Source organism: Scatophagus argus, chromosome 7 (assembly GCF_020382885.2).
Source record: "Scatophagus argus isolate fScaArg1 chromosome 7, fScaArg1.pri, whole genome shotgun sequence".
Lineage (NCBI taxonomy): Eukaryota > Metazoa > Chordata > Actinopteri > Scatophagidae > Scatophagus > Scatophagus argus.
The window spans coordinates 14,498,879-14,513,514 of record NC_058499.1 but is presented as its reverse complement, the minus strand read 5'-3'; the positions used below and the strand labels follow the sequence as shown (position 1 = coordinate 14,513,514).

At 42.8% G+C, this 14,636-nt stretch overlaps 1 protein-coding gene across 1 annotated transcript in view; it reads left to right on the top strand.

Moving 5' to 3' along the window:
- wwox (WW domain containing oxidoreductase) overlaps positions 1-14,636 on the top strand; it is a 122,109-nt gene that overhangs the window by 43,552 nt on the left and 63,921 nt on the right. Inside the window, exon 8 of the mRNA XM_046394902.1 lies at positions 100-364. Coding sequence (XP_046250858.1) covers positions 100-364 — 265 coding nt within the window. The remainder of the gene's footprint in view (positions 1-99; positions 365-14,636) is intronic.

The window sequence follows — 14,636 nt, the reverse complement described above, 5'->3', positions numbered from 1 at the left end:
TGTATGCAGCCAGCACCACACATCTGCCAGTAGAGAGCAGACACACACACACACACACCCACTCTATTTAACTGCTCCTGATCTTGGACTATATTTCAGGTTCACAGACCTGTTAGACTCGTGTGGCAAGGTGGACGCGGCCCTGCTGTCTCCTGCAAAGAAGGACTACTGGTCCATGCTGGCTTACAATCGGGCCAAGCTCTGTAACATCCTCTTCAGTAACGAGCTCCATCGTCGTCTCTCTCCTCACGGTGTCACCTCCAACGCAGTGCATCCTGGGAACATGATGTACACCTCCATTCACCGGAGCTGGTGGCTGATGACCTTTCTTTTCACACTGGCCAGACCTTTCACCAAGTCTATGGTAAGGGAGAAAACAAGTTTGAAAAACTGTTATATAACCTTGTGACTGCATAGACTGGAGCACGACCTGGACAATGGTCAGCAAAAACACTTTTTTATTCCCTTCAGATGTTGATTATCACCAGAAAGGATTGGTTAACATTTGCTTACTTCCCATTTCGTCAGAAGTAGCTCTGTAGACTCCGATGTGTCCCTTACTCAACCTATATATTTGTCTTGGCACGTTCCTGGGAGAGAGGAGAGGAAAAGGATGGAGAGGGTTGATCTGTTGAGTGCTGAGGGCTCAGGGAGAGAGTCTGGGTTTCACAGATAGAGAGATATTCAGTGGTTTGTTTTCCTCTTCCTCCTGTCACTGTTTATTTAACTCTGAGAGGCAGTACCCCTATCCTCTCTCAAGAGTAGGCCATAGTCCAGATCCTGTGTACTGCCACTATTAGGTTACAGCAAAGGCACTGCACAACCTCAAGTCTCTACTCGTCTGCAGTCATGCACTCTAGAGTACTAAGATAATAAGCTCTCTGTCAGATATGTTTTTACCATATATCCGATTCCCATCAGGAGAACCTATTACCAGATATTTTCAGATGCATTATCTTAAGTTCTGGGCAATTTAGCAGGCTGACTAAAGAGCTGTCTGAGAGCAGAGATACAGTAAAGACATCATGTCCTCACAGGCTGTCTTTGAGAGATCCGAAGAGAGGAGGTCAGGTGCTGTGCCAGAGGGATCTGTGGTGTTTTTTTATGCTTTTACAAGTTTCATTTTGAAGCAGTTACAAAACCAGAGAACTGATATTGTCAATGTGTATTGGTAACTGGAATCAAACTGTCATAATCAGCTTCATCAACTATAGTTGTATCATATGATTTTACTAATCAAGCTGCTTTCAGCAGGGGAGTAGAACTTCTAACCATAATTTGAGATATCGTCTACTTAAACCCGGTAAATGCAACATTTGAGGATGCAGAGCCTTATATAATATACTATATATTATGATCTAAGTGATCTGCCATCTGCTTACTGTTAAAGTTTCTTCTCACGGCAGTAACCTCTGTACTACAGTTTAGAGTAGCAACTGTTGAATCTGTGAGGGTGTATATGTGTGGGGGTGCACAATAAATCACTGCATGATAGCATTCTTAGCATGTGTGTATGTGTGTGTGTGTGTATAAGGTGATGTTATGTGCCTGAGGTTAATGTCTTCACAGGCTTTGGATGTGATCGATAAAAAGCAAAACTGTGATTTATTTTAGTCTAAGTTGTGTCCTGTGCTCTGCAAGACTTTTCAGTTGATAGCAGGACTCTTCCCTTTAGGCTCCATCGTCTCCTAATGTATGCTTTAGTTTGACTATTACATCTTTCCATTAGCCGCTCTTCATACTTTATCAATTTAGTGTTTGCACTGAAGGGTAAATGTGATGCGTTGAAAGGCAGCATGCTGGAGTTTTGGTCGAGTGTCATTCTGATCCATCATGTCTGACAGACATAAGGCCTCAGGCAGTCATTTGTCTCTCCTCCTTCTGACATACGATGAGAGATGAGAGGAAGTGCTCCTCAGCACCTTCCACAAAATGCCAAGCTGAACATTTCCTCTCAATCTGACCAATTCTGTCAAAATCACTGTTTTTCTTTGTTTTTGTGTTTTTGCCCCTACCTTCTGGAACATTTTTCAGAGCTCTTTTTCATCACATCCAAAAACAAGGTTTCAAATCAGGTCTGTGTCGGTTTTAGCTGGACCAAAATTTGTTAAACATGCTTTTTAATCGTGAGATTTGGAAGTGTATCCCTGACAACTTCTGTGCTCTTTGTGTGCCTAAGGGAAGGGTGTTAATATAAGGCTATGGCTTTTTTACATGTGGTTAATTAAACGTAGTGTAGATGTTAGTAAATATTAAAGGACAAAGGTAGAGCTAATTAAATTCTGATGTGCTGACACAGCGATTAGCCAAAACTCATGTCTGATAAAGGCCACACGCAGACGCACACACAGATACAGAGGCACACCCTTAAGCTGAGCATTTGCTCTTATTTAAATCTGGGGTTGATAAGGCCCCTGAAAGTGTATCCTCTTTAAAATCCCACTCCTCACTCCTTCTGCCCCCACATTAAGGGCTTAATAAAACAGTGATATTATTTCAGTTATTGGTTGCAAGGATATGAAGATGGTATCGCTTTAATTGCTTGCGTACGCTTGCGGGATCCGTGGAGATTGTTCTGGGATGCAAACACAAGCAAAATGTCGACTCCAAAAAACAATCACGAAGCCCCCGTGTGTGTTCTTGCGCAAATAACCAGCCTCTCATTTAAAACACAGGTTTGATTTATAGGAGCACAGGTGGAGTGATATACAGTTGGAGGCTCACACACATGGATGAGCACATGCGTGAAGACTGTTGAAACACCTGCAGCTACATGTGGTCCTTGATCTTTAATTTGATTGTTGTAGTCAAGGTGAGGAAATGTCACGTCAGGCCATGAGCCTCACACTTGGTCGTCCAATCGCGTGCATGCTTTCCTCTCTCATTAATTGTGCTTCACGCTCTCTTCTTTTATCACTTCTTCACTTGTACCCTTCACTTTTATCTTTTTGCTACTGTATTTTGCTCGCGTATTGCCAAAAATATATTTTGACTCAGTTTTGCATTCTTTGTGTTGTGGTTTCTACTCAAGGCAAAGAAACTTCTCCATTAGCAGGGAGCACAGCCCACTCTGCTATTGATGTACAGAGCTGATTCCATTTTGCTGAGTTGAGAAAGGCATCTATAAAGAGCCATGACATTTTAATCAGCCAAACTATCTCTCACTAACATCATGTTCCCCTCCCCGTGCCTTGATCTACTTATCAGAGATTCTGCGACCAGGCCTGCAACTCCTGTTTCTTTAATTCAGCGTGTTTAGAGTGGGAGTTTTTCCCTGTGTCCTTTGGTGTGATTATCAGCATTGAATGATCTGGCCTGCAGTGGTGTGTGCTGTTCGCGTATGCGCCAGGATATGTATGTCTGCGTGTGTGTTGTAGAGAGTGAGACTGAGGGAGAGCAAGAGAGGCAATGATTATCATAGCTCTGTTTAATGTTCAGAATTTGATTGACACAGATTTTGGTTGATTTATTTGATCTAGGATTTCGGGCCTTTGACAGCGTATGTGTATGCCTATTAGACAGAGCACTTTGAATCAAAACTTGGGCTGCACACATTTAAACAGCACAGAATGAAATGTAGTGACTGTTGCAGTTATTAGTTGGGCTGTAACCTTTGTGAAGTTGTCACCGTCCTGTCACGCTGTAACGCTGACCCTGTGACATTTTGTTGACTGACTGATTGCTCCCTCAAGATCAGTGTACCCTCAGGCTCTGAGCAGCTGTGCTCAGCCTATACTCATCTAATCTATAGCTTAACTATAGGCGCAGACAATGCTGAGCTGAATGGAGATCAGTGTGGGCCGTGGCTCTGGTACCTCATCATCCACTGTAATGGATAGAAAAGAGGGGAGGGAGGTGTTGTGGGCACAGGCCTAAGAGGCTTCACTGGTCCAATCAGACACCTCAGCTCCCCCAGGGGCCGGTTTCATCAGCGCTCTCGCCTCGTCCCATGCTTCTTAGCGTTTTAGTGTGATTATTTTACCCAGGATCCAGCCTCGGGCACCAGGCCACCTTTTTACATATGCACGGGCTGAACTTTTGACCAGGCACCAGCAGTCAGGGCTGTACTAGAGAAACGGTTGTTCATTCAGGAGTAGAGGGACCGCTAGTGCCCTCTCTGCTGAGCCTTGCCTACTGTGACCAGGAGCTCTGTCCTGCGCCTCAGAGGTTAACCACACAGACTGGTTCTGCAACGAAGACATCAGCATTACCATATAACAGACGTACAGTGAGCTTGGGTGGTTGGCGCTGGCTATGAGCACGGCAGCCACATTCACTTCAGTGTTCTTTATCAGCCTCAGTCCCGCAGACAGATGTAAGGTTAGGTGGTGTATCTGCTGTCTGGTGTAGCACACAGACGCAGCAGCTCTGCTGCACACCCAGGCAACCTGTCTGTGTCTGTGTGTGTGCTCTGCTGTTGTGTGTGGTGCTCAGCCATGTGGAAAGAAAGAGAAGCAGAGGTCCCAATCTACCCGCCAGCCCCCCTTCTCCTCTGTGGGGTTAGATGAGCTGCCAGGCCCTTGTAATAGAGTCCTCTTGGATGATTAGGAGCTACACAGGAGGGGGTCAGCTCCAGCCTGACTGGAGACACTGTTTAAGTTTCTCCTCAGTGGCGTAGACAGAATATTACACGGTATGCTAACTGGTATGAGGCTCACATATTCAGAGTGGACCTCACACACTGATTTTCTTCAGAGACTGTATTTTAGATAACTTTTGAGGAGGTAGATGTAATGAATGTGATATTCCTGTCAGACAGTCCCCACTGTACTGCTACAGTGCGTATGTGCGAGTTCATGGAGGAGGGAGAGAGGGACAGAGAAAGACAGAGAGACGGACAGAGAGAGAGAGAGGGAGAGGAAGATGTGTTGGTGCAGGGATGGATAAAAGCATACAATCCCATTTGGCTGTATTGACATGTGTGTTTCTGCCCAATCCTGTTACTGGGATTATTGTCCACGGAGATACCATTTCATTAAAGAAAATACACACATGCTCAGACACACACACACACACACATACGCACACACGTGGAGTGAGTGAACGGAGATGGCCTGAGGCCTGGTTTTGTGGTCCATTGCACAGGGAAACTGTGTAAATGGTTTATTGTGGATGAGTTGATGTGATGGAGAGCGTGTCTGGATCAATAAAGAACCAATCAAATGCTGACAGTCTGCTACTGTATGCAGTCAGTCATTCACCCCTCCTGCCTGTTATACAACATGAGTGTGAAGGAGGCACGAACAATATCCGCGATGAAAGCTGAAAAAGTTGCGGAAGGTAATTTTTTTTTAACAGTCAAACTTAAATTGAATTTCATGTTGCTGTTTATTCCTAATGTGTTATATTATCTTGTTTTTTAATGTTGCTTGTTGCTTTTCTGTACATTTGTCAGTTTTGCTTGCTTATGAGATGTCTGTCTGTGACAGATTTATTTTACACGTTACTCAAAACCACAACCACGTCCTCTCTGCTCTTCCGGCTCCAGACACCTCAGGGAGGCCATTAGGATGTCTCCCCAGCCTGAGCTGTCTGGGTCTGGCCTGAGTCTGGGTTGAGGCTGGGCTAAATTACCCCAGAGCCACAGGTCAGAGCCAGCTCGCCCCTCTTTGCCAAGGGACTCTCTCTCTAATAGAAGAGATCAGAACAGGCCAAAGAGCCAGAAACTGACCTGGCCAGAGAGACATCCTTTGCTCACTTATCCTCTGCTCTTCCACATTGCCTCCTTCATTCTCCATCTTTCTTACCTTTGGAGCTTCAGGGCTTTTCTTCCATGACCCTCAGAGAGGAGAGAGATGTAACCTTTCACTCCTTTCTTGTCCATACTGCTTTCCTGCCACTGAACCCCCCCCCCAAACACAACACACAAACAAACACACAGTGCTCCCTCCCCTCTTTGTTGTGACATGGAGCTGATGGACTATTTTTCAAATTGATTTCAAAAATGTATATAAGCAGCCGATCCCCTAGCCCAGATTACCTATTGATTTTTAATATGAAAAGCTCATTATATAAGCAGGAACTGCAACACAAAAAGCTAGCCAACCTTTGCATAAATCCTTTAATTGAATTTCCAGAGCCCGTGGTTCTACATTTTTTAATTAAATCCATTTCTTTTTTTAAGGGTTGCTGTGTAATTTGCATGCTGTGAAGTGGGTGCTGTCCCAGATAAAGTGCCATTGATCCTTATTAAGGCTCACCTCTGGGCTCGCTGAAAACCAACCGCAGAAATTAAATGTGCTCATGGTGCATACACTTATTGCCCGCATGATAGGATTAGAGGCAGAGGGAGAGACGGGGGGGTGGGATGAGGGAGAGTGAGGGAGATAGAGATGGAGAGAGAAGGAATGATGGGGTAAGAGGTGGGGAGAGAAAGGGGGGGTTATTATTAATAGTTGTTCATATTAATGTAATATTTCACCTTTCCTCCTCTGGGGTGAGACTGTGAAGAGCTTGTTTATAAATACAGCTTGGTCTGGGTATTATTCGGGTTTCTCATCAAACACACTGTGGTCCGATCTGCTGGTCTTCGTCGCCACGATTACACAGTAGCATTTAAATCCGTCACACACATCAACACTGACAGGTTATGGCTCACATGTGTTTTTCCCGTGCTAACCCCACTTGGCTGAAATACGTGCCTCTATTTTAGATTTAGTTTCAAATGAGGACAAGTGTCTCCGATCATATGATCATGTGTAAATGAAGCCCAATGATCATATCTCCCATTGATCTTTCAGGAGGTCATGGTCTGCAATCTTTCTAAGTAGAGGCTGTTTAACTACCTGTTTGGATTAAATGAGCCTTAATTTTCTTGTCCTTACCCTCCTTAGCATCAGGTAACCGAGGGTGTGTGTGTGTGTGTGTGTGTGTAGGTGTGTGTGAGCAGCGCTTTTTATGCTGTGTTTGTGTGCTGCAGCAGCTGGTAAAGCAGGCCTCTCCTTCTTTGCCTTCCTGTGTGGCTGTATGCAGACGGTGGAGTAAATCAATAGGGATTAACCTGTGACCCCAGCCACATACTTATAGCCCAGTCCTCTCTGCTCACACATCTCTCATCAGTTTCACTTAAACACTGGACCTCACTCAATAAGGCAACACACGCTAATTCATTTCAAAGATGGAGAGGCCCCTATCACAGACCTCTCTTTCACACACACACTTATGTGTTCATTGAAGCAAAATGAAAAAACAGAAAACACATGGCAGGGCTGCAGCATCACAGGCTTTAAAACAATAATCACCAAATTTTCCACAGATTAGATTTTTGATTATTCTTCCAGTGAAGCAGTTGTATCATAGACTAAAATAATGTAAACTACGGACTGTTAAGGTGTTTAGAATCTTGTTTTTTCAGTATCATAAAAGAAGAAGAAAGTCACTAAATATTGACATTTAAGGTGCTGGAACTGATGAATTTGCAAATTTTGTTAGAAACAAAATTAATCAAAACTGTTGCTGATTAATTTGATGCTGATCAATGAATAGATTGACTGAATGATACCTCTCCAAATGAGATGAAAAAAAAAATCAAAATCATTTAAAGGGAAACAGAAAAAGATGGAATTAAATCCCCATAGCACTGAAAAGTTACCACTAAGATAATCGACAAAAACTTGTTTTTGTCCCCTGTTATGGATAGTTCTTGGCAGCTATCTGCGCTGCTACAAATCAGTAGAGGTTAGTGAGATTATTTTTGTTGTATTTGGGATGAATTGACCTTCTGAGTTGGAAAACTTCTCTGTTTCGCCGGAGATTTCCTTGTTCTCCTGGCTGAGAATGGCGATGCCACAAAAAATGTCAGAAGGTGAAATCATAATTTATTTTAGTTAGTTATTTTTTCCTCTGGGTAGTAAGAAGATAAGAAGGGTTTCCGATGTCACAAAAACCTAAATCAGTCTGTAAAAGATGTCTTATTCAGAAACACACACACACACACCCACACACACACTTTCTTACATTCTCTCCTTTTCTCTGTCTTCCTCTTGAAATATTGACATTGGCTGACTGATTGGTCTGATGTCTCTCTATCTTTTGTGTACATGTCCGTGTGTGTGTGTGTGTGTGTGTGTGTGTGTGTGTGTGTGTGTGTGTGTGATGAGTGGTGCAGTGTCAGCAGCATGTGCTGCAAGTATTGACCCATGCCTGTCCTCTGCTCTGACTGGCTCTTGTCCCTAACTTGTCATCTCTCTCCCTCTCTCTCTCTCTCTTTTCCTCCTTCAGCCTTCTTGGTTGGTCTTCTTGTGAGTTGATCAGTGCTCATCCAACTTTTAAAAAATGTATTTCTCTGATTCTACTAGTTTTGTCGTTTATTTAACAAATATTGGTGCCTGATTTGTGTTTCTTTTGCCACAGCATTTTTCTCCATTATTATTATTCTCCTGCATTAAAATGTGTTCATGTGGCAGGGATTAGAGATGTGAATGACCTCAGTAATGTACAGATCAGTACCTGGGAGCTCAGCAATGCTTTTAACCCGACAAACAGGTGTGCGTGTTGCTCATCACCGATGCTGGAAGGTCAAATCACAGACAGAGGCGGATTTCTTTTCTCCTGGGACAAACCTGAATGTGAAGGATGTCTCATCTCTTGTATAAACAGATGATTCATTTCCTGTATTTTGCATTTCATTTTAGCCGACATTCTTCCTTTTGCATTCTAAAATGCACGACATCACCCAAACCACTTTCACTTTCCCTCTTTCCTTTAGAGCGTTGCTCTCTCTTGGGTGGGCAGAAACACAGAGTAGCTACTCACTGAAGTGAAACAAAAGGCTTTGATTTCCCTCATTTCATTTCATAATCCAATCAATCAGACTAAAACAGCTTGGCTCCTTTTCTGTCCTCCCCTAACCAACCAACCATACATATTTACACACACCCGCATACGGAGCGCCTCCTAAATGCATGTGGAGCAGGTAGTGGGGACCCCCCCTGGGGTTAGACCACTCTATGTGTTATTGATTGCGTTGCTGTTGCATGTTGTGCTCAATCATGTGTTCCATGCGTCTAGCGTTGTCCTCTCCCACCTGGCCCATTAGATTAGACTAATGCATTCAACCATTGATTAGTCATTACACTCAGACCTGATCAGCCAATCGCCTACCTGGTTCGACTCTACTTGACCTGTGAACCTTGGCTTTCGTGTCATCTCGCCAGCTCTGACATGTTAAACACACACGTGTGGCTCACAGCTCCACCTGACATGTATCATGTTGTTGGGTTAGAGGAGGTGCAGGTTCAGCTGGGTTCACCACACGTATCATATTCAGTACTGAATTTTACTGCATTTCCACGCATTTCCCAATCACATGCAATAGGGAGCTATAGATTTTATCATCGAGCATAGAACTGTTGAACTTCCCATTGATCTTGAAATTTACCGTGAATGAGCTTGTTGATTGGAGCTTGTAAGAGGCGTCGGACCATGATTTATGAAATGTTTTGGAGAGTTTCAGTTCCTTTCACGACCACCCATTCTGCATCAACCTGTGGTCATGGATTGTAATATATTGTATATTGCGCTGTATTCAGTTGAGTATTTCTTTTTAATGCTACTTTATGTTCAAAAGAATTTGTTTTTACTTTTTGCTTCACTACTTTTATCCAATAGCTACAGCTATTTTGCAAATAATGATATTAAATATAAAACACATGATTAACAAGTGATGAATCCTTATAGATTAAACTAGTCAACCGTGTGTAAAGTGGTTTAAAGTACTCCACCTATTTAGTGTCCCATACCAGTTTTCTTTAAAGTATTAAAATAGATGAAGAACTAGAGATATCAATTTCTTTATCCCATCCATCATTCCTCCCTGTCAAAGCCTGGCGACTACATTACCCACAAAGCAACGTGACTGCCGACAATTCAGCTGGAGATTCATGTATTATGCTGTTAGCAGTTAATGGAGACTTGAGCTGCTAGCCACAGGCAGAGCTGAGGAGAAGGCTAAAGAGGCTCAGTCATCTGGTTTCTTTCTAAGTCCACACCCCCATTTTCAAATTTGTAGTCAGACTTTATTGTGTAAAATTGGAAATAACATTTCCCCTTCAAAAGTTTCATCTGCTAATATGCTACAACATTAAAATGCCACTTACATGTTGATGCATCAGTGATAGGATCTGGATATTTTTTATATTACAACACTGCTTCCTTTATTTAAACAATCTACACGCCTCCTCCACCACCGGTTCCCAAACCAGATATGGCATGTGTATACACAGTGGACAAGAAGAAGAAATTGTGTCTTTGGCAACCCTGCCTGACCATCTAATGTCAAGACTCTCACCTTGACAGTGGTGCTTAAGAAATAATTTGTCCCCTCTCCCATCTTCCTTATTTGCCCCCCCAACACACACACACACACACACACACACACACACACACACACACACACACACACACACACACACACACACACACACACACACACAGTATTGAGTCAGTCTGTGAGCAAGTGCTGTTTTAAGGACAGTCCCATTGATGTGTGTGTATGTGTGCGTGCGTGCAATGTTGAAGCACGGAGCTGAGCGATTGGGGATGAATGTCCTCATTGGATATGAGCTGGCTACTCCGTGGCTCTGCATTAAATTTGTATTGAATAGGAAATTAATGATTGGATAATTTTATTGATGTTTCTGGTATTGAACATATAAACAAAATGTTCTTTTGAAGCATTGTGAGAGTGTTGCACCCCGGGAGGAGGGAGCAGTCCCAGTTGTGCTTAAGAAAGAATAAGTCCATGTTAAGTCCATAGTGTATTGGAAAAGAGAGCGAAAGGATCGATGGGGACTTGGTGCTTGAGACACACTTTAATTGTATTATTTTCTTTCAGATTTCTGCCCTCCCACATCCATCTCAACGCAGCGGTGACAGATTTGATATGTATTGCCGACATTGTCATGAAGACAGATTTCAATTTATTGAACAGTTTCAAAAACGAATTTGTTCTGCTTTTATCAGTAGACCCACATGGGCCATAAGAGGTTGTAGTTATAGTGTAGTGTTTGACAAAGGAACTGTTTTTTCTTTTTATTAATGTTTTCGGTATTTTTTTTCCCCTACGTGCTCTGATGCCTTTTGTGTGAAATCAGTGTTGCGCCACTGCTGCTTGGAAGTCCTCAGAATCAAACACTTTAGCAACTTTTTTTAGGAGGTGGAGATGGACTGTTTCTTTTACTGTGAGTCGGATGGGAACAGATCAAAGAGATGAGAGATGGCGAGAATGGAGGAAACTTGTTTAATTAAAATGAAGCGAAGAAGTGGGGATAGAGGGAGGTTCTTTGATGCCTGTTCCGGATGCCCTGTATATGTTATGCAGTTATTACACACGGTTTTTGTTTAAGAGGTTCCAGCAGAGGGTGGGACAGTAGGAGGTGTTGCAGATGCAAGGAAGGGGAGCAGGAAGGAGTGAGCTTGATGAAGTTTCTGATTATGTCTCCTCCTCTGGCACCGGGAAGAATTACTGAATGCCATTTGGGTCAGTGCTCTTTATGGAACTACATTTATGAAATACATCTCTCCCCCTCTTTCTTTCTCTCTTTCAGTCTCTCCCTCTCTGTATCTCTCCCTTCCTCCCTCTCCTCTAATTGGAGATGCAATAAAGGTGTGTGGGGTCAGTGGTTCTTCAAGGTGAGGCCGCATGTGTGTCTCACTCTAATGTTTTCCTCCAGACACACGTGCAAAGTGGCGGAAGAGCACCTGCCGGCACAATCTCGCAGTTTCTGCCTAGCTCACAAAAACCTCAGGCCTAAAACTGTCATCTGCGCCTCAAATAACTTAACTCATACTGCTCATCTTTTCTGTGATAACTTTCTTTTGGTAATATACAGCTCTATCAGTCTGTAGTTCCATGCTTCCTGCCCTCCTTCCTCAGCTGTGCTCCGTGTCCTTGTGCCAGCCTGTTAAGCCAGAGGGCACGCTGTGGGTGAATCAGAGACAGAGCTCTGCCAACACACCCAGCGGGAGAGGCCCTGCCAAGGGTGCCAAGGCCTCGAGAGAGGGAAAAGGAGGATGCGAAGGAGGGAGGAGAAGAATTTTGGAGTCTGAAGATGGAAGTGAATCAAAGAAGATGAAGAAAGAAATGCAAAACCCCCCAAAAACTGGACTGAGAGTTTTGGCATGGAAGAGAAAATAGAGTTTATATTACAGGAAGGAAAGGAAATTGACCTTTCTGTTATTTCTTCTTCTGATTGTGCTTTTTGTATTGAAGGTCCAGAGCCACAAGTTCACAATGAAGTCCAAGCTCTTTGTCTGAGGAACGCACCAAGCTACTACCAATTCAGGCCAGTAGGGGTCATTGCAGTTCAACTGACTGAGCAGAGCGAGCCCATCAATGTTAGTCGAGGCTGTGGGACAGACGGTCGCTGTTCATTTGCTCTGGACTCACAACTCTGTTATCACAGGCTTTTCTGAATGTATGGAATTAAAATTTAGCATTTATTTAAATAGGCAAATTTCCCCACACATATTTTCTAATCTTTTTTCATTCTGTTCAACTTTTTGATAAAGGTTGAATAAATTTAAAAACAGATGACCTCTGCAGGAGGCCTTGGGTCGGTTAGGTAGATGCTAATGGCTCAGAGTTTAGCTGGTCTTTGGGCTGAAATCCTCATAATTCCTAGATATGCTTCAACAGAAAGTACCAGAAGTAGAAGGACAGTAAGACCAGGTTTACACTCGTGAATTAACAACACACCACCTTCTGCTTCAACTGCTGCTTAATTGATTTTTGTGGGCAGGTAATTTAATGTCCAGAATGAAAAGGTGTTGTAAAGGCAATGCCTCCAGGTATTGTTTGAGACGCCATTGTTGGGGAAATAATTTCCAAGTCTCTTCTCAGTTAAAGGCTCCCTCTCTCACTAGGAAGGTGAAGGAGGAAGACTTTTGTGGGTCTATTTAAGTGTTTTTGCTTCATACCGTCACATAACTCACATCTTTGAGACTTTTGATGTGTTGCGATGGATATAGTGTTTTTCGTTTTAACGCATAAGGAAACTAACCTGGTTCCTGGTCCTCTTAGGTTTTTAATCTATAAATTCTGTATTTGTTGATCCTCAACTCTATGCTCATTTAAAAGTCTTATTCTCCACCCTTAATTTGTGTATACAAATTAAGCATGCCACTACTGCCATTGACCTCCAGTAGATGAATATTAGATGAAGCAGCAGCCAATACGTGAATAGCTGAGTTCAGGACTGCAACGATTTTAATGGCAGCGAGCAGCCATTAACAGTATATCTGAAAATAGACAGAGGATTTTCCATAGATCATTAATGACGGGAAATCTATCCCTCTTTCCCTTCCTCCATCCTTCGATATATATCTCTTTTCTCCCCTCTTTCTGTTTTTCTACCTTTGCTGTATTTCACTCATGTCATTTTTTATTTGTGTGCACAGTATATCTGTGCTTCCCCTCGCTGCTGGTGTCCATCCATCCAGTCTTTCTCCAGGACCACAGACCTTTCATTAAGATGCACCAGATTTTTGAATAGAGCGCACTAATATCTATTTAGTATATAATCCACGTCCCCTCCTCCCATATTCCTTGTTATTCTGGTTTAGTGCTGTAATCAAGCAGGGCTTGCCAATAAAGTTTATTGTACGGAGCTAAGTGTCAATATCACACACACACTCAGGGCAGAGAGGTCCCTTTAATTAGAATAGGAGAGAGGAGGCTGTGTGTGTGCACGCACGCTAACGTGTGTTTATATGTACGTTTAGATTTTTGTTGATTTAAACCATCAGAGACTGTAAATGCCATCCGGGCCTGTTCTTTGTAAAAGTGTGTATGAATAAAAAATGCGATGCGGGGGAAAAAATAAATAAATGTGACACCAACATTAAAAATTTCACTTCGTTTATGAACAAATCAATTGTCACTTTACATGACTATCGAGTCTGGATGTTTTGAATCTGTGTTGAGCCTGAACAAACAATAATCCCCACTATATGAAGTATTGATTAGACCTGCTCCCTCTCTGTGTGGCTTTATTAAAGGTACAATTGTAAAGGACTTTATGATGATGGTCTAACCTGACGGGAGAAAACTTTCACAGCTACTGTTTGTATTCGAGGTGAAAAGAGACATTTTCTTTAAACAGATGAGCCACGTTCAACTGTTTCCACTTCAGAATATTACAATGAAAAATATTTTTAAGCAGCCATTTAATTCAGTCTAATTTTTTTTTTTTTAATTCTATGAGTGGAAGCCAGTTCTGATTTTCCCCTCTGTCTCTCTGTCTTTCTCTCTCCACTCTTTGCTATTTTCCTATTAGGCCACTTACAAACAGCCTGGTTAATATGTAGAATCATATTACTGATATGAATTCTTTGATAAAAGACAATTTGAGCAAATGCAAAATTGAAAACACCTCCCACTCCTAAACACCCAGAGTCCCACGGTGGTGAGGGGCGGGCTCGCAGCTTCAATCAAATAGTAAAACACAAAACCATTTCCCATTACAATGCGAAGAGATTAAAGACAGATTAAACACTCTGTACGGGAGTCGTGGCCTGTGCCAACCACAGATAGCTGTGAAGTCTGGCGGGGAGAGGAGGAGAGGAAAGGGCTGGAGAGGAGAGGAAAGAAGGGAGGAGAAGGTTAAATTCGTGATGCGGTGAGGGAGAGCAGATGG